The sequence below is a fragment of the Triplophysa rosa genome, linkage group LG7 (genome assembly GCF_024868665.1).
Source record: "Triplophysa rosa linkage group LG7, Trosa_1v2, whole genome shotgun sequence".
Lineage (NCBI taxonomy): Eukaryota > Metazoa > Chordata > Actinopteri > Cypriniformes > Nemacheilidae > Triplophysa > Triplophysa rosa.
The window spans coordinates 22,807,856-22,831,563 of record NC_079896.1 but is presented as its reverse complement, the minus strand read 5'-3'; the positions used below and the strand labels follow the sequence as shown (position 1 = coordinate 22,831,563).

Sequence of the window (23,708 nt, the reverse complement as noted above, 5' to 3'; positions counted from 1 at the left end):
TGTTGAATCAACGTCATGGGTCAACGTTGAATGACCGTTGGATTTTGTTTTGATTTTGAAAATTGAAACAACGTTGAAATCCTGACGTTGTTTAAACGTCTCAGGTTTCAACATGGGTGAATTTAGGTATAAACCATTAACGTTTAATTAACGTTGAGTTAAGTGTCGATTTTGAAAATTGAATCAACGTTGAAATCGCAACATTGTTTTAACATCTTCCTTTAAACCTTAAATCAACTACAGATATACATTATTTTCTAGGTCGCAACTGGATCAACATATACGAATAGTATAACCATTCTGAATGCTATTATTACAACTTGTGCACAAAAATATGGTAAACTGGAATACTGAGTGAATTACTGAAAAGTATTATCAATGCAATTGTTAGCATTCAACTTGTTGAGCATAATTACAATATAAAATGACCTCAAAGGGTAATCTGAATATGAATGAGAAAAACTTTATGGCATGATTCTTAACAAACAAAGGAAAAGCAGCTATTTGATCTTTCTATTAAAAAAATCTTTCAAACAATATAGTTTCAAAATGGCAGGAAAGACACTGGATGTTCCAAGAATACATGAAAACCCTTTTTTAAGATGCCAAAATGGAATAGAAAAACAAATCAATTTTTTTAGAACATTTTATTCTGTATAAAGAAAAACTTAAACAATTGTTGCAATAACTTGTTAAACATTTTTTATTGCTTTCTTACGGCCACCACCACCCATCCTTTCTGGTGCATATTTCAAATATCTGGATATAACTCCTTGAATATTTGATTGGGTTGTGTTGTGAGTGTTGATGACAGCATCTAAAGGAAAAAAAATCAGAAGTTAAGTCATCGTCATAAATGCTGTACATTTGAGCCCACATATGAATCCTGTGTTATTACTGCCAATTATTTTCCAAGCCTTTATTATTCATTTTATTAGTCATAATTTAAAAACCATAAGCCATTGTCTTCATCATCATTCTCGCTCAAGTCCCGTCGCCTCTTACCAGATGGTAAATTGGTGCGAGAGCTCCGAGGTTCAGAAGAGGTCAATGACGAGGACTCGTTCTGGGGTATGAAAGGTGGACGGTCTTTCTTCTGAGATGCGTAAACCTCACTAAACAGAACACGCACACAATTATCAACCAAATGCAAATGTGTGTTCGTGGTGAGGTCTCTGCACAGATGACAGTTGTAAACTCACGCATTAATAATGGGAATGACATGCTTTCCGCTGCTGCTCAGCATCACTCCCTTCATGTTGGGGTCATCCACCTCCATTAGGAAGCTGACAGGAATTCCTGCGCTTCTCCGAATGCGCTTACCCCCAACAAAAGTTGAATCCTGTGACGGCACAAGCAACAGATTGCATTTACATTCATGACATAACACGTGCACAAATGCTGTCCACAGTTTAGTTATGTGTTACCCGTGACTTTGGGCAGTTTCTGATGTGATGCCCAGGGATGCCACAGATACGGCACACATAGTTTGGTGGAAGGCCTCCAACCAGCTTGAGCGCTTCACTGGTAAGCGATGAGAGTCATGATAGAGTGCACTTGAAAATTCTGCTCATGATGTGAATGTTATTATACTCACTTCGTAGAATAGTAACAGCGGCTGGACTGGAACATGACAGCTTTGATTTTGTCCTCCTCTGATGCGTTGGCCTCAGCCAGATTCTCAGTCTGTTCATTTACAAAGAAACGCTTTATACGCCTATACAGTTTACATAGTTTTCATGTTGTTCAGTGGATTTCAGTACCTTGAAAAGCTGCTCAAGTGACAACGATGACCTGTTCACGTGCTGCTGAAAGAAGAACAAAGAGATTTACTATTACCAGGCATAACCCCATCACACCCAGAGAGACAAACTAAACACACTTAAAACAACGCAAACAGAAACTCACCAACTGGTATTTTAAAGCAAAATAGCTAAACCACAGCAAGGTACAAATTTTATATTGAAATAAGATCATTACAGAAAATGTATGTGAAACGTATAAGGTGATGTGATGTTTTACTTAAAAAAAAAAGAGTTTTAACTTACTGAATCGTATAGTAAAATTGCATGTGGGCCTATTGTTCCAGGCTTCTTCACGGTCAACTCTGACCAGATTAAAGAGATCATACAGTACAATGTAAACAACCGAGTCAACACTTTTGTTTACATACTGCTTTTGAAGATCCACTTGATGGTTCAGACCACTTACTGCAAAACAAAACAACAAAGACTCAATGACTGATTGAAATCACTAAAAGATTCATATTCGTAACATCATCACGTGACTTACTTGGCATGTCTGTCATATGTGGATTTTACCCCAGTTCCAGGGATTCGTCTGACGGTCACCATGGTGTAACTGGGGATGATGCCCGCATCATCAGTGTATTCTGTGGTAAACACACACTTGTTTACAGTCTGTCCACACCAACCAAAGTAATACCAAGGGATTGTATACAAACACAGTACATGTCAATACAACACGTTAACACTACTCACAACACTAGTTCGTTAAAACATCGCATACTAGTGAGTGTACTAAACGCACCAGGTGAGCTGCGCCGTCGCCAAGCAACAGTAAACAGACTGAGGTCAAGCCATTTGACTTGGCAAAAAAAACATTCAGCAACGTTATTTTAATTAATAAAATTTGCAAAGGCTTGTTAAACATGTGTGTCTTATCTTTTTGCTTGTTTTTCTTAATGTCCTTTTAAAACATTCAAATAGTAACACAAACATTAAGCCAGTGACCGCCGTGACTCTTATTTTCATAATCACATTTAATACTTCACAAAAATCAACGTGCCATTTTAAAGAGGGCAAATAAGTCAATGTTTACGTGTAAAATCGCAGAACTTACCTTCGTTGGTTTGGTCGTTTGTGATGCTCAGATCGCAGCGCTTCAGTTTCTCTCGTCTCATGATTTGGCGTTTCAAATCTCCGAGAGTGATGTGAAGGCCATCAAAGATCACCGTGTCGTGTGTAAGTTTACTGAAAAACTTATAATGAACACACGGCATGTTGACTCGGCTGCGTTCTGATGCCCCTGCAACAATAACAACAGATCAATTCATGCAATACAATGCAGAAATGCAGAAGAAATTACCAGAAAAGTCCAGCAAGTAATTAACCACAAATATAATATATATAATCAACACAAATATGAACTTCAAAAGTAAAAAACTTGACAACAAACGAGGATGTAGAGATGTGCTCTCAGGAACAGCGATTAGCAACAGTAAACAAAAGTTAGCTTGTTACCATGGAAACCGATCAAGCGCATCAATTAAAGGGTTCCCGTGACGCGAATGTGTACGCAAGATGGCACATTCAGCACAACTAAAGTAAAAAATTAAGTTTTATTGAAGTGTGTTGTCAGTGTTTAGTGTCTTTTAATAATTATTTATATTGTCAATGTGGACACGGTTAATGCGTTTTTATAAAGTATGGTAGGATACTTTGTGTGCGTGATGTAATTAGTAAATTATTACATTTTTGAGGAAACATACCCAACATTGGTATAATTCATTTGCATTGTATCTAAAGATCCATCAAAAATGTTATATATTTTTTTTTTTATTTGACCTCACATCGGGCACGAGCATTGATCAATTAAACTGCCTGCCAAACGCGCGCGCGCAAACAGTGTGTTCAGGTCTGCACGGGTTTTAAACGAAAGCCCGAACTCGAGATTGTTTAACCCGACCCGACCATTACGGTTACATTTTAAGCCCGAACCCGACCGGAACCCGAAGTGCGTTTAACAGCAAGCTTTGTTGAAATGTGCTGCATTTTATGATTGCTTGCGATGATAATTAAACAAATAGCTACATGTAAGCAAACACAGTTTCACCAAGTCACGGCGGCCCCCTCAGCAGTGAACACGCAAGAAAAAATAAGAAATAGGACAGATTTACCAATAACGAAACTTTGCTGTGGGTGAACAGGTCTAAAAGTCAAAAATCATTTTTGAACCCTCTGGAACTGTTGGTTTAAGCGCCGTCCTCCTCTGATTGAAAGTTAGCCCAGCTACACTGAAGTTCCTCTTGCTGCTGCTGCTAACGTTACTTGCAGGGATGCTGAGGATACTCCGGCCAGTCTTGACAGTAAGGACAAGATCATTCCTGAGTGCAGCTTTCCCTGCATCATTTAGAACTGTAATACGTTTTCCATCGCTAATATTTTGCTTTATCGCACTCATCTTACCATCACCTGCTGTGTTGTGACAACGAGGGCAAGAGCGGGGGGCACGTGCGCAGAACCGTTTATGCGAAAATTGTGTTTTCTCTTGTGTTTTTTTTGTGGTCACAACGCAGCAAACACGCAAGCACACGCCACGGCACGCGTACTTGTTTGTATATAGCCTATATATTTTTTAGTTCGAAACCCGACCCGAACCCGAGGCTATTCATTAAACATTAACCCGAACCGAAGCCCGCAAGTTTTCGGGCCCCGTCGGGCTCGGGTCGGGTTGCAGACCTCAGACATACCACTTGGTCTTGTCATCATGCTCTCAGTTTCTCAATGACTTACGGTTAAATGCCGCCACATCCGAAAGCCAGAGGGCGCTCTTGCGCAGAAACTCCGAATACGAGAAACAGAAGAAGAACAATTAGTTCCAGGAAATGCCACTGGTCATATTCTAAATCTGTTCTTCAAACCTTTTCAGGTATTTTCATGATAATAAAGTATATTTATAGTGATGATGTTTGACGAGTGCTTTTTCAAATGTACCTTATAAACGACTCAATCTCGTAGTGATTTTAGATCGAGCAGTACTTCCTACTGATCAAAGAGCCATAGTTCACGGAAGAGCTGCGCATAAAAAATCGAATCGATTTCAGAATCGATTTAGACACATATAATTATCGTGAACCGCGATATATATCGCCCAGCCCTTCCCTGAGTGACTCTTTTAATCACAAAAAGTGTAACTGACCCAGCATCATGCTTGTCCAAAGAGCTGCATGAGGCAAGAAGTATGCAGTCAATGAGGAGATGAATGTCTCAGTGTAGTACAGATTAGGATCCCCTTTTTTGTCGAGGGGTGCAGTGCACTGCAATCCCTTAAAGTGATCATTTTTTAGTTTTTTTCTTAGTGTTTTCCAGGCAGTTTGAGGAATAAATAAAGAAGGTGGTGCAGGAACACTCTCTGTAAAGAATTCATCTTCTTTGTCAAGTCTGACATCATCATCGGTGTCACTCCAACTGTCACTGTCATCCACCATTGGATCTTAGTTGTGGACCCACAAAAGAATAAGCATAAGAGAATTCCATATAATTTCTCATTTTAAATCATTTCATTTGTGTTTCAACAACTCTGGTCGTTTTCTAAAACAGCATACTGGTGGTATACAGTATACAAGTTTAAAAGTAAATACTATCATCTTATCACTTACATCTTCCTCCTGCAGGCCATTTTTCATTTCCTGTGCAGAGTCCACTGTTAAATCTTCCTCCTCCTGTATTAAGTCCTTCTCGCTCATGTGTTCTTTTTCATCATCCTTTTTAAATGTAGTCATCTCTTGTGTAACTTCTTCCTCCTTTGCGCCTTCGACCCCTTGTGCATCTTTCTCTCCATCGTCCTCTTTTAGCACTGTCTTCACCTCCTTTGAGTCCACGTTCTTTACTTTGTCCTGCCCAAACTCTTTGGGTTTGTCTGATTCTTTATTTCCCTCTTCTGCTTTCAAATATCCTCATCTTTTACAATGTCCTTCTTCTTAGTATGTTCTTTTTCATCTTCCTTTTGAAAATCACTCAGTAAATTCTTCATCTTGTGCACCTTCAGTCTCTGGTGCATCTTCCTTTCCATCTTCCTCCGTTTGGACCTTTTTCATATTTTCATCTTTGTATGCCCTTTTTAGTTGATATCTATTTGGGGATGTATTTGGTACAACCAAAACTGTGCAGAGTTCTGCCCAGAACTTGTTGTCTTGCAGAAGACATTCCCCCGTTTTCTGATCAGACAATGACTTCTGAAGCTCTTGGATGTGCTTGAAAATATCCTCAAAAGACATGCTTGTTTTTCTGGACTGTAAAAGCTATTTTTTTGGTAGATATACAGTACATAAGTGTGTTTCACATACATACTGTCTATTACAAAGCAGAAATTACGTTTAACTTGATATAATGTTAAAAATGCTAAATTACTTTCATTAAAATAAAAACATTGTAGTATAGCTCTTACCTTTCCAAATGTTTTGAAGACAATTCTGAATGTAAATTTATAATAAAACACACAATTAATCCATTTCCACCTTATACTCATACTTCACTGATTCCACCTGTTTAATTACTCTGTCTGTACATAATAACAAACTATAACCAACTGTACATACAGTGCAAACTAAATGTATCCTGCTTTGCAGAGTGACAATAAAGTTGAATCTAATCTAATGTAATCTGTAGTCATATTCAAATGAACAGAATAGTAACAATCACATTAACTAACAAAGAAGCACTAAGCATTAGCAAATATCACAGCCACATATATTGCAAATAAGCAATAATTTGGAAAAGAAATAAGCAAGAACTCACCCATTTTGTCGTCGTTTTGGCATTTCTAGCTTCTGATTAAGACGGCTTCGCTCAGTAACATGTAGACTAAAAAGCCTTAGGTTTTAACACTTATAGTTTTAACAAATATTAAATGAACGGTTTTCACAAGCGCCTCTGCTGGATGTATACGGTAATTACACCTATTTTCTAAAACGGTAAGGTTTTCTTGAACCAGGAGATGGCAGAATTCTCTATCAATATTTAGAAACAACTCTTTAAAAAATTATCAAAATTTTTCATTTTGATCATCATAAGAACATGAAATTAACCACAGTGGTACTTGGGGAGACGTAGACCAAGAATCTGGTAGAGTTTGCAGAAAACAATTTGATTTTTATATTTTTATGAATTTTTCAAATATGTCTGTATAGCAAAAGAGTTCATATCGGTCATAACTTTGGTGTGCAATCATTAAATAATGAAACTGTGAAAGAACACAAAAATCACCACAGTGGTACTTGGGGAGACTTAGAACAAGAATCTGGTGGAGTTTGCAGAAAACAATTTGATTTGATATTTTTATGAATATTTAAAATATGTCTGCAAGTTGGTATTGGTCATGACTTTGGTTTGCAATTATTAAAAAGATACACACAAGATATTTGGAAGAATGCTTGTAACCAAACAGTTCTTGGCCACCATTGACTACCATAGTGAAAGAAATATACAGATTTGGAACAACTAAAGTAAATGATGACAGAATTTTTATTTTTGGGTGAACTGTCCCTTTAAGACAAACTGACAGCACGTCAGGCTAGAACAAGAAAACTATGTAATACTTTAATTCATAGCACTCAAAAATCTGAATGGAATAATGTCCTAATCACCACTAGTTGTGCAATAACCCCAGGCCATTGAAATGTCTAGCCTCTAAGGTGTGTCCGAGAGGAAATTTGACAAGAAAATATAGCCTCAGGAATGACTTTTAAGGGATAATCACTTTACATTATGATTACATATTCGACCCAATGTGTTTGTCACTGTAATGATCCATGCAATATGTTTGATCAATGCAAGGCAGACACGCTGACTGATAAGTGCAGATACGAGTCTGGAAAACTGTGTACATAACTGTGTACCTTGTACTACTTCCTTCCTACAGATTAACAAATGATTAACTGATTTACGATTGACTGCTTTTAATGTCTGAATTACCACACAATGTTGGTGATAGTTTTGTCTTCATTTGAAAGATGCAGCAGGTTTAATGTCAGTATCAAATTTGAAATGCAACACATTTTATTTCCATGATGCAACATTTTATTGTGAAACGTTAATAAAAATATAATGAAAAATGTTAAGGGTGAGGCTTGATTTTATCCATTATACACTGAGTGAATCTTGACTGAGTAAAAATGTACCGTTACATAGACTGATGAAAAAGAAAAACATTGATGAATACAATGATACATGAAGCAAACATTTGTAAGACATCTACCATCCAAAGTCACATTGTTGTTGTGTTTTCTTATGTTCTGATTGTCTTTTTCATTGTAGTGTGATTGTTTTCATAATCTGCCGATTTCTTTCTGCTTTACACATCTAAAAGCAAACAAAACCGGGAATGTTGCATGTTGTAGGTCTCAATTCAGTGTTGTACAAATACAAGATGCATTGATAATAATCGTTGCATGCTGTTCTCCTTTGTATGCTACAGTATACTAATAAAGAAGCCTTAACTTTTCACATTCTTACAAAAATATTGTATATAAAAGATATAGTTATACACCTACAATACTGATAAGTAAATGTAAACTAAAAAGATGAATCTCTAGCACAGCAACGAATGATCTTATTTTCCGATGATAACATTCTTGTATCCTCTAACGTGACCCAGCTTGTCACTGTCAAAATCCACCAGAAGTTTGCGCAGGCCGCTCTGGGTGGGAGTAAAGTAGATCTTAACTTTGGCCTCCGTCCCGGGCTCAATGATGCAATCGAGTCTGGAGGGAATAAATATTTGCATGTTACACTCAATTGTAACCACACAGCCTCAATCCATCTGATATTCCTTGATTATTGTTTTTCAAACGTAAACGGTTTGACCTCAGTAACAAAAGATAAGTGCATGTCAGAATCGTCAATCACTACACAATTTAATCAAGAACATTTCAATTTGTGTTTGATTTCAGATGTTGGCTCAGAAGTTTAAAGTCAATAGTGAAGATTTCTAAAGGTTTCTAAACTCATTTTCTTGATCTGTTTAAACTATCACTGCATAACAGAACTGTGTACCGAACCGTATGTTACAATCGCAATACAAGCAGAATTAATGTGCAACATTATTATGAACATTTGAAAATGAGAACATGAACACTTGATTTCAACTAATTTTGGGGCAATAGCTAAAGGTGATTTGTTGCTAAAGGTTGCTAAATCACGTTGCAATGTCATCACGTGAAACATCACAAAACTGTGTCATTGCGTAGAAAATACATAATTTAAAAAGTATTATTTAATGGCATTTTCACCATTTTTTTCCCTCATGAGGCACAATTGCAGTCATTTCTTTCTTATACTTTGAAATGTAATGATTGCTTTTCTGAATAACAGGCAGCATCGATGACATGTGACCTCACCAAGCCTTCGAAATGAGACATGGCTAGTGTATGTTGTGACTGAGTATGTGACAAAAAAATATACAAAATGGGGAAAAATATACACTTTTTATCATTAAAGTAATTTTTTTTATTTGTTGCTATGTGTTTGTCTGAATAGTTGCTAAATCTATCAAAAATGTCATGATGTCACTCCTGATATTTATAGCTCATCTGAGGTGTTGTAGAATCACAGAAACAGTTGTCTTGAACTGTTTTTAGTCTCTCGTCTCTTTACTATAACCTGTGATAAAGTCTTAAGGTAATGCACGCAGTTTCAAAGTTTCTCTTGATCGTGCTGGCTCATTTTAAGACATGAAGCAGAGTTTGATTTCTTACCTCTCAGTAACGCTACGACCGCCTGTGAGATTGGCGCCCTCTATAGTGAAACAACAGCCTTGTAAGGGATCTGGCAGCGGGTTCTGTAGGGTGAGCTCTGCTGCCAGCTTACGGTTCTCTTTGGGTTCTCCAAGAATCTAGAAAATGCGTTTGCATTAGAATGCAACTGTGATAATAATCAGACTCCATGGGCCAGCTGCATAAACATAGGTGCTAAGTTAGTCTGGATCTCAGTTAGACCAAGCCAACTTTTAATGTAACTGACCAAGATATGACCATTCTAATGAGATGACTTGTTAAACTAGTCTAAGAAGTTTATGCAACCGGCCCCCATTGCAAAGTGATGAAGGTGACTGTGAATGGCTGTCACGGTAACCGTGAAGAGCATCCGTACCCTGATTTTGATATCAGGGTTGTCCAGCACAATGTCACGCATGGCCATGACTGCTTCCCTGGTGCTGTAATCTATCAGCAGAGCGCCCAGACGAATCAGGTTGTCCTCTGTTAGATTGTCACAATATTTGCTGTAGTTCAACCTGAGTTGGACCTTCCTCTCTGAAAAAAACGTACAACACAGTGAAGAAGATACTATTTGTAAAACAAACCATCTATACACAATGAACATCATATTGCATTGAAACCGCCACCCACCTGCTCCGGGTGCGAGTTCAACATTGAGCAGATCTTTGAAGCCGCACTCTCTCCCAGTGACTCCATTATAAGACAGGACCCGCGACGCAAACACCAGACGACACTTCTTCTCCTCCTCCGTTTTATTTGTCACTATGGCGAACACGTCAAAGTCGCAGCCTTTCCTGATGTCCGCAGACAGCTTGATGGTGACGTGCAGCCCGGGGTTTGCCTGCTGCTGCAGTAACTTGTTCTGGTGGTTGGCTTTCTCAAAAACCGCTCTCTCCTCTGCAGAACCTGGAGGAGAGATTGTGCATCATCACCAGCCAAATCCCATCCACATCTGAAGCTTCCATTGAAATATTTGCTAAAAAGTTGTCGTCGTCAAATTTTCCACACGAGTCACATAAGTCATGAAAGGGGTCGGTTGTGTCTACTTGCCGTGCCGTGATCCCTCCTAAAGTATAAACACTCTACAAGGGCTGGGATGTTTTTAGTTGATGATTGTTTGTTTAGCATTCGTGTTTTATGAGAATGTTCATTTATTTTGAGTCTATACTGTACATATACTGTACAGTGCATTCACAGAAAATTGAGAAATTTGATATTAAAGAAACAGTTCACCCAAAAATGAAAATTCTTTCTTCATTTACTCAAGTTGTTCCAAATCTATATACATTTATTTGTTCTGATGAACACAGAGAAAGATATTTGGAAGAATGCTTGTAACCAAACAGTTCTCGGCCACCATTGACTGCCATAGTAGGAAAAAATGCTTTATAAATTTCTTTGTTCTGTTGAACTCAAAAGAAGATATTTTGAAAAATGCAGGGAATCAAATAGTTCTGGGGCACTACCATCATTTTTCCTAGTATGGTGGTTAATGGGGTTTGGTTACAAGCATTCTACCAAATATCTTTCTCTGTGTTCATCAGAACAAAGACATTTATACAGATTTGCAACAACTCGAGGGTGATGATGACAGAATTTTTATTTTTGGATGAACTGTCCCTTTAAATTTGTTTATTGACATTTTACATTTATATTGACAATGACACAATGTCTTGATAATTCTAAGTAGAGTTTGAGATTATGTTGAGATGTATTCTAACCATCTGGATATTTGTACAGGTGTGTGATGTCCTCTCTCTCGTCCCGGCCCACACTTTTGGTGCTAATCTTCTGGCCAACCTTTCGGTCATTCACGATTTTCCTTGTGCTGCCATCTTTATACTTCAGGAAGTACACTAAATCTGCGTTCACCTCGGCGAACACAAACGGAGCGTCGTACTTCAGTGTGAGTTCACCCTCCTTTATCGCCCGCACAGGAACCGGCCCGCAGCAGTACACACCTGAGAGGCACATTTTACATGTCAACATTTATCATTCCTACATATTTAGTAGATATGTTCCTGAACGGCAGAGAGCAACAGAACATGAGACACACCTTCACTCTTCTCCTGTGGCGTCGGGTCACTCGCTTGCCAGCCGTCAAAGCCCGGAGGAAGATCAGGTCGGGTCATCCAGCTCTCCACCCAGCAGTGGTAGTTCCTGAAACAGATCCATGAATACATGATCAATGAGGCTGATTGATTTAAAAGCACAGTTCACCCAAAATGAAATTTCTTTTATTATTTACCTAAGCCCCCTCCACCCCCCCCCCCCACACACACACACACAAAGATATTTTGAAGAACTTTGGTGTTCCACAGAAGAACGTCATACGGGTTTTGAATTACATGAGGATTCAAAATGACAACATCATTTTTATTTTTAGGGAAGCCCTTTAAACGCTAATATTTAATCAAAATAAACACCCTTATCATGGATTTTTCTTTGTCATAAATGGGATTTAATAGAGGTAAATCTCAAATATCAACCATATTTATTGTCTGTGTAATTAAGATACTGTAAATATTTTTACATAAATCTGACCCTGCCTGTTAAACCCAGCTCAAGTCATTTTTTGTTATTTACTGTTTTCTACATAAAATCATTCCACGTAATGTTAACAAAATTCTGTGACAATGTGACTTAAATATCTTTGATATTGACTGAGTAAGGTCATGTCAAAGATTGAAATCATATTAATGATTAAAACAAAACTTTGATTTGTTTTCTCAAAATTACATTTTTAAACTTCAGCCTGGATTTCACAGACAGGGACACAAATGTCCATATTGAAGAAAACGGAATATTGCGGTTTGACCAACAAACTTTAGCTAATGCTGTGGTTCGTACCATATCATATCTCTGCTTGTACCGTCCGGTTCACCTTTCTCATTGAGATAATGCTCGATCACGAGATTGCTGTTGGTATCGTGGGCAGAAAGGTAGTTTGTTACGACTCTGCATGGAATCCCCAGAGCACGAGACACTGAGAACGAGACAAAAAACGGCTTCTGTTGTGTACGTTAAGAACAGGATTTAAAATCACATGCACATTCTTGCTGTAATAGAATATTTTACGTAACAGAATGTAGGAGGATGTTGAAATACCTGTGCAGGCAACAGCTGCAAAGACCCAACACTGACCATAGCGCACAGCCGCACAGGCCGCGCTGTCCCAGGTCCTCAGAATGTCAACACTACCCCTCCACGACATGGGACTCACCCCACCGTCAAACGTGTCCTTCCAGCATCCCTCCAGGACACCACTGTCTCTGTCATTGCTGTTTATCTGAAATGGGGATTTAATTATATTAATGCATTGTAATCCTTCCGTTGTCACAAACTCCAAATGAGGGACAATTTAACATTTCATATTAAAAGTAGTTGAACCTGCTCGACTATGCTTCGCATAAAGAGCATTGTGTTGTTTATGTTGAGCATGCGGTTGAACTGTAGCACAACGAATGGACTCTTCTTACCATAGCACTGAGCACTCGTGTGACGTAAATGACGTTTCTGCGTCCAGAACAGTCCTTCCCCGGGTTTCTCTTATGTTTAGGATTCATGTCCAAGATTCTCAAACAAGCGTCCAGTATGCCTTCCTCAAACTGAAGCACACAACACAACAGAGACACATTTAAAACATACTTTTTACTGTATTTACTCTGTAAAAAATCGAATTGGCTTTGAGTCATTTCAACTTAATTATAAAAACAAGTTCCTTAACTTATTTGAATGAGTTGTAGTAATGTAAAAACAAACATTTAAATAAGTTGAAAGTTTTAAAGCTATAATAAAAAAGCCAAATAAATGACTTTTAAAGCCAGTTTTATTGTACCTAAAAACGCAAGACAAACAAACTGTGTACTGTATTAATGTCACTGATAAAGTCTACCATGGTTAAATAATTACATAAAAATAAATAATAAAAAATATATCTTTTTAATAAAAAATAAATTGAATAATAAATATGTATTAATCATATTCGCCTGTGCACTGTGAATATTAATTTTGTATTTATAAAAACATACACATACATGCATATATTTAAAAAACATATAAAAGATATAAAATATTGATTAATATAAATAAATACATGTAAATATTTCTATTTAAATATATATACATGTACTGTGTGTCTGTATGTGTTTATAAATACAAAATTAATATGCACAGTACAAAGACATATATTATGTAAACACAAACATTTATGCTGGATGCGATTAATAGCTATTAATCGTTTTACAGCCCTGATAAAAATGAATAAAATTAAACAATATATGTTTGTTATTCCATATTAGTGCAATATGAGGCTTGTTTTCATATTGTGGTCAATGAGCTTGAGAAGATAAATAAATGAATGACATTTGAATTATGCATTTGGCCCCTTTTCCCAGTCACTTAGATTCAAAGTTATACATTTTATGTTTGACACGATTCAGATCTGTAAAATATTTCTCATCTACACTAACAATTTTTTCTTTAATTGTTTTTCAAAAATTATTGTTGTTTTAGCTGTTGTTAGGGAGTGAGATCAGCATATCAAGAACCTATCAAGCGTCTCCACAGGAACATGTGTAACTGTGCTCGTGTGTTTTTTGGTACCTGTCCAAAGTCCCAGGCCAGCGGTGTGGGATAATCTACATTGCCCCTGAAGATGATACCATCCTGAGCCAAAACATACTCTGCCAGTTTTTCCTCGCTGTCCATATACACTACATCTCCTGTAAATCATAATATGTTTGTGCATGAATCTTCACAGATTTCTGTTTATACCTGCCAGTACCAGCTTACAATTAGATACTACGTTATAATCAAGCAGGGAGGAGAACAGGATTTCCTGGTGTCTATCACCTCAAGGCACATTTGCCAAAGCATACGCAATACACTCAAACACATCTGTTATTACTTACCGGGACACCAGGGGTTGAACAACAGAATGAAATCAAATTGAAAGCGCCCATCTAGAGTGAGGATGTAGCGGCCGATGGGCGCCTCAGGGGCCGCACACACAGAAAGGCAAACGGTGTCTCCAGGCGGACTGGTGACCGCTGCACTCCAACACGTGTTGTCGATCTCATCGCTGAGGCTGAAGACGGCCCTGGTGCCGTACTGCTCTACGGGCTGTGGGCCTATCAAATAATCACAGTGATTAAACGTTGGAAAGAATCTGTAAAGGCTTTGTTCCAAAACCTATAGTGCTGCCTTCTGAGATACTCCCATTTGGAAACATTTGTGTGTGTGTGTGTGTGTGTGTGTGTAGGAAGCGCAGATGTAAACTGAATTTGTAGTTGTGTTTGTACTGTATGTGGAAGGAGTGTTTTCTGATCATATTTCATCAAAAAACTGAAAAGGACTTTTTTAGGGTGTCTGAAAGTTTCCAGCCCTTGATGTTCATATGCTTGTATATACTATAGGCTATTTCTGCCTAAAAATGAAATTTCTTTCATTCATTTATTCACCCTAATGCCATTTCGAACCTATATGACTTTCTTGATTCTGCAGAACACAAAAGAAGATACTTTGAAGAACGTTGATAACCAAACAACATTGGCCCCCATTGACTTGCATTGTGTGGACACAAAACCACTGAGACATTTCTCAAAATATCATCTTTTGAGTTCCATTGAAAAAAAATGATGTACACATTTTGAACAACATGAGCGTGAATAAATGATGTCAGAATTTTTATCCTTGCATGGATGAATTATCCCTTTAATTAGTTTTACCAGCACGATTCCCTTAGTCAAACAAGATCATGCTATCGGAAAAGCAATTGTTGATGATGAACAACCTGGCGTAAACCAGCATGGACCAACTTCAAAATCATGCCAGCTGGTCTTTTCAACAGGCGGCTCTAAACCCCATGTGTCCACAGCTGCAGGCTCTTAGTCTCTGGGAATGTAAGATCTGATTGAGTCTTTGACCCCCTCCACTAAAGGCCAATGAACAAACGCGCTGGAATGAGATGTACTTGAAAGCATTCCAGAACTCGTTCCAAAGCTTACATTACATTTCCTGTCAGTATAATATTATAAATCAAACACAAGTCATGGTGTTATTGTGTCAGTGTGTTGACCTATGCTGGGAAAGCATTAGGGTGCACTGTAGTTATCACAGTGTAAATAAAAGGAGTAAAGTCATCTGTAATATCAGAGATAAAAGTGTATGCAATCATGCACCACCATGCAAAATTCAGCATCCCTCTGATAGGAGGTTTTGGATGGTTGCCAGAGCGTTGCTTATACGTTCCTAAGGTGCTCTGTGTGGTCGCAGGTCAACAGAGGTTGTGCCTTGTTCATTGTGATATAGTTATCTCTATGGCTCATATCCCTCCTTCGAACGATCTGAAACACCTTTAAAACAGTTTCCAAAACATTACTAAGTAGACAACACTATAACTTCTGAGAGGGGTCGTGGTGATATCTCCTCACAGATTCCGCTGAACAAGCCAAACGTCTTGTTGTCCTGACAGTGAAGTTATCTCAGAGTGAACAGACCTCTTTCTGTCTGTGTGCCAGGAGTTAAACACTGTTGTCAATCACACATCCTAAATATAACATCCTGTTACATGCAAACAGCAGCATGACCCTCGCCAAACACAACTATTTAGATCTTTGCTGTCAAAAAATATGGTTTGGGACACAAATTGGCCTTTGACATTTGTTCCAACATCAAAAAAGGCTGAATAAAGTCTACTAAGTTCTCCGAGTTAAGGGTGATTTATGGTCATGCGTAGGACCTACGCCGTAGCTCTGCGTAGCCTGACATGCACCTCTCCGAAAATGTAACAACTCAACGTGGACCCTACGCGGACTGCAAGCACTGTGAAACCCTCCCTAAGGTCAAAAACTCTGACGCATTTCCGAATGAATTATCTAGGTAAATTACTTGTTCTTCTGTATTTAACATCTCAACCTGCAACAAAAGTGACTGTTTACTTGCCGCTATCACTGCTAATGCTTCTCAGACATACGTACGTCAACGCCGCCGCCATATTGGTGAGGGCAAAAGCCGACTACAAAGACATACGAGTGAATGGTGGAGCTGCAGTTTTCTGGATAAAAAACACAACATCATTTTCATTTCTCAACTAAATTCAATACTTTTCTATTTACGTGGAGTACAGAAACGTTTTGGCTCCAGTTAAAGATGATTAGAGACTATATATTGTCATACGGAACTGTTAAAACTCAGGCTTGTCAAGCAATCATTTAGGCTTAATAATTGTGGACACATCGCTAATGTGAAATAATTTAAGGTAGATTAAATGCACATGATGCACGGCAGTGTTATTTGTTTACTATATCACATACTGTACATCATGTCTTACTGCTGTAACGGTTTTACAGGATTAATAAAAGAACATCTTTTATCTTTGAAAATGTCTAAAATTACTACAGAAAAAGCCATTTCCACAGTGAAAAACATTAGTTTTTAGGCCTATATTCTCGTGAATAAAGTTCTTGTCTTGGTTACACGAGCAACACGCACCTAGTGGTCATTGCCTGTCGACACGGACACTAAGACTGTGTTCTGCAGAAGAAAGAAAGTCATACAGGTCTGGAAGGACATGAGGGTGAGTAAATAATGCAAGAATGTTATTCTATGTACAAACCCTCTGTCAGGTTTACCTGTCTCTGCTTCAATGTGAAGCTGACTGACTCCAGTCTGGTAAGATCCCGAGTTGAGGTACAGGTTGATGGTAAAGGGCTGCCCTCTTCTCACGATCAGTCGATCTGTGCCGTTTAACTCTGTGTGGTGGTCTGTGTTGTTAAACTTGCATGCAAGATCCCAGGTACCAATATCCAGAGCTGTGAGAAAAAAGGATGGAGGTTATTCTGCTGCAGGTCGACTTTCAAAGCGAAACAAAGAGAAGCTGTACAAAGAAAGTAGACTAAAAAGTAACATTGAAAGTAGAGATGCACCGATACTAAATTTCTTCACTGATACCGATAGCCGATTGTTCAGAGTATATCTGCCGATACCTATTGTAAAAGAACTAAGTTAATATTTCTTAACTTTCTGAATGTTATTATTTTATATAATGATCATTAATATTGATTCAAACTGACTCACAAAAAGATTCACAGATTGATAAAATTGCATTTATCAAACAATACCGATTATTGGCCGATATATCGATGCATCTCTAATTGAAAGTTAATGTGAAACCAAATTAGTTTCTAAAAAACAATATAGACCACTTCGCAAGATGTAAACACTGGTCCAGAAGTTTTGATTATTATTTTTATTATTTAAAATCTAACATATATAGAAAATCGTAAAGAAATTTAAGATGTTGATTGGGTTATAAATGATCTGTTGGATGTATTCTGTTCAAACAGTTGTGCAGTTTTAAAAAACTGAAACAGGAAGATCTTTTGGACCAGCGTTGGACCAGCATTGTTTACGTCTTCTAAAAGGGTCTATAGAGACTACAATTCAATCCAAATACTATCAATCAATCAATCAATCAATCAATCAATCAGTTAATGAATAAAGTCAAGCCTGGTCCTACATTTATTTCTCATTAACTTGAAATGTATCGTAATACAGATGTCAAAGAGTTTGTGCACATTATTATGCGTTGTCCAAGAAGTATGGTATGACAACCATGGTATCTTGGTGTTTGTTAGTGCTTTATTGCCATTTTATTAGACAACTTTGTAATTCCAAGTTGTTTGCACTGCGCTCTTGTATTTTCTTGGTTGTAGTGGTGCGTTAATCTTCAAAACTATTCATTATACACAATGATTCGCACTCACAAAAGTGTAAATATATTAAATACTTTTATTCCATGATGGGAGGCAGGTTAATTCAATTCAATTCAATTCAATTTTATTTTATTTATATAGCGCTTTTCACAATGTGCATTGTTCCAAAGCAGCTTTACAGGAGCAAATAAGAAAAACACAGAAAGGTAAAACACAGCACAGTGCATGGTGTTTATAGACCAAGCAAGATCATTATAATAAATAATATCTAATAAATAAATGAATAAATAAATAAATAAATGCAGTCTTTGTCAAAGACAAGATATATTTAGTCAAAGACAACTTTGTAAACATAACACTTTCCAGATGGCAGTCGCATTGTTTCTGTGGTCACTATTTGCTATAAAGAGCCTGTCCTACAAAAAAGACCCCTTGGGTCGTTTGTGCCAGCAGCATATTATGACCTATAGTTAAGTTTTAAAGTTAAGCGCCCTCTAGCTGTCGTAAAAAATGTTGCATGTGATATCATAAAATGGCTCTACCAATCGAGCTACCTGAACTTCAGATCAACATTCACATTAAACCCCTCAAAACATCAAGGTGAAAGTTTTTGTGGAATCGTCTGCTGCCGGTGGAGGTGCTGATAAAAAAGAAACACTCCTATAGGTCGTATTTCAAGGAAGGGACAAATGACCTATGGGTTGAAAAATAGGTTATAAATCACAACAAACTGCTTGAACTAGTCGACCATCGTTTCAATGCATACCATTCATGCCATTTACAACTAGAATAGATTTAAAGGGGTCATATGGCGCGAATACGTGTTTTTATATGTCTTTGGTGTTATAAGTTGCCCATGCATGTATTAGACAGGTAAAATTGCAAAAAATTAAGTGTCGGAACAAAAGATGCATTCTATCTAAAAGCGAATGCTCACCCAGACCACACCCCCACAAATCCACGTCAGTTCGTGTATGATTTGACTAAGACCTCCTAAATGTATACGCAAGTAAGGTGGGCGTACCTGTCAGTACAATTGCTTTGGAACCTGATGTTCCAAATATGGTAAGAAGCGTTACATTTCTGTCACACGCTTGCAGTATTCGTCCAATCACTACGCACTGGTTAACTGGCCAATCATAGCACACCTCGCTTTTCAGAGCGATGAGCTTCGTAAAAAATCAGCGCGTTTCAGAGAGGCGGGGCAAAGAGGAGATACAAACATGCACGGTATGTGGAAAATACAGCGGGTTTTTTTTTACATTTAATAGTGTATACACATTGCATTACATCTAAAACAAACGATAATATTCGTTTTAGCCGTGTCATATGACCCCTTTAAAACCATATTATCTCCCATGTCCTGTTTTCCATCTGAACATTTCCTTGAGGCAGGTGGGGTTTGCCTATCTTTTCCCTGAAGGCTTAAAGAGTTTGAAAGGAAAACGCCTTGGAAGTTTCACACAACTTTCTTTCCCGGCTGTGCTTGAGTGTGTACACGTCGGAATGCTTGTTTGACACAATGTCAGATTTAAGTTAACAATTGCGAAGGGACAACAAACAATTTGTGATTAGAACTGCAAAAAATACTGAGTTAGGAACTTCAACACAACAGTTCCTCTTACAAACGTCTCTGTTGTGTTCTGCTGACATAATGTGTCTCAGCTGGACCTTGACCTGCATGTTTCAAGGTTGAGGCGGAGATGTTTCTAATTGGGCCATCTGTTAAAGATGTCAAGAATGTATTGTGCATGGGGTTTACGTTTAACAGATGCACCCTTTGTGGGGCAGTTCACAGAGAAATATAGACAGAGAGGATGTTGAATGGGTAGACAAATACTGTAGATCTCTGTAGTATGTTGTAAACTAACTAACCTGTCTCAGAGCAAAAAAGGGAGTGCAAGTGTGTACATGTGTGTTTGCATATTTGTGTAGATTAGTAGTGTATGCGCTACATGGGGTGTCATCTGGTTTCTATCAGTTCTGCTGTTGTAATCTTTAACAAAGCTTTGATCCGGGTTTTAAAGAGATGCCTTCTCTATGTGTATGTGTGTGTGTGCTTTATACTCTTGGCTAACACACCTCTTTTCGACTTCTAGTTGGTGGTTTTCACATTCTAAAAGTGTATGAAGCCCTGACTGTCTGTGCGGTATAAACTTGGACAGGTATTCTGGAGCTAGAATGATTCCCGAATGTGTGCGGTGTGATGAGTGCAAACTGACGAACAAGCAAGCAAACGTTGCCTGAGGTATGAGAAATAATAAGTCTTTGAATCTCCTCATTCATTAGATTCTTTTCTGTAATTTTCCATGTATGGTTATGCGACTGCTGTACTATTTTAATCATTAAGTAAATATTTTTAGCTCGGCATAGGGTAAACAGCTGTCTATAGTCTCTTTCATTCTGAAGACATAATGTCTACAGAACTTCTTTCACTTAGATCTGTAATGTTTACATGCAGAGGAGTGGAAACTACACAGCAAACAGAAAAACTTACAGGGGAGTTTTACAGTAACACCACACTCCTGAATACACTGAACTGTACATTCACACAGAGATGCCCAAAAATGACTTACACTGTCTAGTGTTCATCTTAATGCCAACACCTCCATCCACAATTACACAGATATATTAAACACAAGAATAAACATCTGGAATTCACAAGGTTTTAAAGTGGTATGCTATAAATTATAAATGAAATGTGCATTTATAAATGTGCATATTCCAGATAATGTTAAAAACAAAAAATTTAATAAAATAGCATTGAAAAAACACAAACAGTACAATCTATTAATATTCCAGGTGATGCATAGGACCTATCCTTATTGTGCAATATTTTACAATAGACAATTTGACAGGTCAATAGTGGACAAAATAAGACAAGCAAGCAAATGCATTGATAATTTCACTGTTACAATGGAATGTGTAATAACTTATTTGTGTAATAATCTTAGGTTGCAAATGACTTTAGTTGCTGTAAAACAATGGAGTAATCTGAGTCAGACGTTTTACATAATCTTATTGGCTAAATTGAATGAAACAAAATTAACAAACAGTTATCAGGTGATTATAGTCACATTAATGATGCAAACATGAGAAAAAGTCTTGTCATACTCTGTGTTGAGGCACTTACCCATGTCTTTAATGTCGGTGATGTTTGTGATGTTGTTGTGATCCCGTTGAGTCTGTGATATTCAGCGTGCGCGACGCGCTCGGGTCTTTATTGCCCACTGCGCGTTTCCTCTGGACGCGTCAGAGCGACGCGCCCACGCGTGTGTGAGAGAGCGACACGCCCCCTCTTGCGAAAATTAAACACGGTTTTTCTACAGTAACCACAGTTTAATTATGATATTTGTAGCACAACCATATTAAACAATAAATCTCCATGTGTCAACAACCAGGATATTTGTAGTAAAACTACAACAATACGAATGGTAATCAGTGATATATTTAGTACATACATTTATTATGCAATTAAATTATCAAGATTCACAATTTTATAAACGTAGTAAGATAAACATAAACTAATGAAAATAAAACAATTACAGTTAATTTGTCTTGCAGACAATATTTTTAAGATAAAATCAGGTCATCTTCCACTGCTGGGGCTCAGTGGTAAGAGCATGACGCAAGAAAACGCCAAGATCATGGGTTCGATCCCAGGGATTGCACATACTTAGAAACAAATGTATAGTATTATGTATAATGCAAGTCTGCCAAATGCGTCAATGTCAATTGTTTCCATTTGATTCCTATCAAATTACTTTTGACGATGCATTATGGTCCTCTACTACATGCTAAACTCATACTAATTTTATAATTATGTTTTATAAGGTACTTATTACAGTGTAAAAAAGTCAGAAGATCAGAAGAAAATGTGACCATGACATAAAAATATAGCTGCAAGCGGCAATTATATGGGTCCAATGTTGCATCTGTAAAAATGAAAGTTTGTGGTTCACTGGTATTATTGCACATGTCTGGTTACATGTAAGAATACAAGTCAATTCAAAAGTATGTTTTTGCAGAATGTTTTAAAGTTGAATTTAAATCATCCTGTTTTGTAATGTTATGTGTATACTAGACCATCACCTTACCTGGACCACGGGTTGATTACCTTTTTAAGTAAAAATTTAGCACTTTTAGTTAGGATTACAGTACATTTACAGAATAAAAAACAAAGGTCATTTTTAGAAGACCACAGAAATTATGATAACACAATGAAACATTTTTTTTTAAAGTTGTAATTCGCTTTAATTTTTGCTGTTTCTTAATGATGTGTAAAATGCTGAATACGAAAATCACAGTATTTTTTTTACCCTTAACGGTACTCACAAAAAATATATATTTTTCACACATTTATACATTTTGGTATTATTATTCGTACGCAGAAATTACAAGGTACTGGTATAACACTGAGCTCAAAACAACAGTTTAACATAACAGTTACTAAAAATGAGTCATCCAAAACTACATTTCATCGTTTTTGTCTTTTATCACTAATACTGTTCTCACGAACCAAGTTCCAGACGTAGTCACCCATCATCGCTTCATCCCACCTTCCCTGTGCTACAGAAATTTCTAGAATTTTCTGACAGTGACAATTGGAAAATATTTTTAAAATATGTGACATTTTGTACAGTTTTTGTTTATTTGCAATATACCGATATATCTTAATGATAAAAGCTCAAAATTTACTTGAGCTAAATATACACTTGACGCTACAGGAAAATAAATATTACCACAATAATTAGCACCACAGAATTGTACAAGATCTGTTAAAAGGTCGGGCGAAACAACAATTTGTTACACGGTGTTAATGATATACAGTAAGCTCAAAATTGACTTAAGCTAATATATACTATACTTACCACAATAATTAGCACCACATAATTGTATAAGAACTATAAAAAGTCTGGCGAAACAAAATTTTGTTACACTGTGGTATCTTCCTGTTTTTGTTAGGTCTTTTATCAAAGCACTTCTGGTGAAATAAATACTTAACATGACCCATATCTGTGTGCATTATCACGTGTCCAACATACGTAGTTGGAAATGGAGAAAAAACAATTTTATAGGCTTGTAAGTGAAAATAAGAAGCCACAATATGGCTGCTGACATATTGCGTCGATGACATAATTTGGAGCCTGCACAGTAATGGTCGTATGATGAAGCTACGGTATCAAGGTCCTGCACAAATTCCCTAATGACGCAAACGCACAAATCACGTTGTCACACCCCCTTTTTTTAAACATCCTATAACTAATTAAAACCAAGCTTATTAGAAAAAATATCACTTTAACATAAATCAGCATTAAAAAGAACTAACTACAATGATGGAAACCATCTTTAACAAAATTAACTTCAAGTGTAATTTGATTTTTTTGGTTTGGCTCACGTCCCATTCATTTACATGCAAAGGGTAGGGCCAGACACCTGGGGCGATCAAATTGCGTTGGCTTCACTTTTCAGGA

At 37.3% G+C, this 23,708-nt stretch overlaps 2 protein-coding genes across 2 annotated transcripts; both read right to left on the bottom strand.

The window, feature by feature from the left end:
• Positions 1–703: 703 nt before the first annotated feature.
• Positions 704–6,580, bottom strand: LOC130556921 (E3 ubiquitin-protein ligase RBBP6-like). The gene is made up of 11 exons (XM_057338274.1): positions 6,540–6,580; positions 6,190–6,214; positions 4,536–6,043; positions 2,863–3,048; positions 2,293–2,392; positions 2,049–2,210; positions 1,764–1,808; positions 1,428–1,686; positions 1,203–1,342; positions 1,006–1,115; positions 704–817 (listed from the first exon to the last, which is right to left on the bottom strand). Exons 4-6 carry the CDS (start codon positions 3,020–3,022, stop codon positions 2,153–2,155), a joined length of 318 nt encoding a protein of 105 aa, XP_057194257.1. The 5' UTR covers positions 3,023–3,048; positions 4,536–6,043; positions 6,190–6,214; positions 6,540–6,580; the 3' UTR covers positions 704–817; positions 1,006–1,115; positions 1,203–1,342; positions 1,428–1,686; positions 1,764–1,808; positions 2,049–2,152.
• A 1,173-nt stretch (positions 6,581–7,753) lies between these two features.
• Positions 7,754–21,499, bottom strand: tgm2b (transglutaminase 2b). Its single transcript, XM_057339037.1, has 13 exons — positions 21,368–21,499; positions 17,152–17,331; positions 14,431–14,649; positions 14,123–14,241; positions 12,997–13,125; positions 12,626–12,806; positions 12,368–12,503; positions 11,574–11,677; positions 11,239–11,478; positions 10,148–10,423; positions 9,891–10,051; positions 9,497–9,633; positions 7,754–8,503 (listed from the first exon to the last, which is right to left on the bottom strand). The coding sequence occupies exons 1-13, from the start codon at positions 21,369–21,371 to the stop codon at positions 8,353–8,355; spliced, it is 2,037 nt and encodes a 678-aa protein (XP_057195020.1). The 5' UTR covers positions 21,372–21,499; the 3' UTR covers positions 7,754–8,352.
• Positions 21,500–23,708: the final 2,209 nt, after the last annotated feature.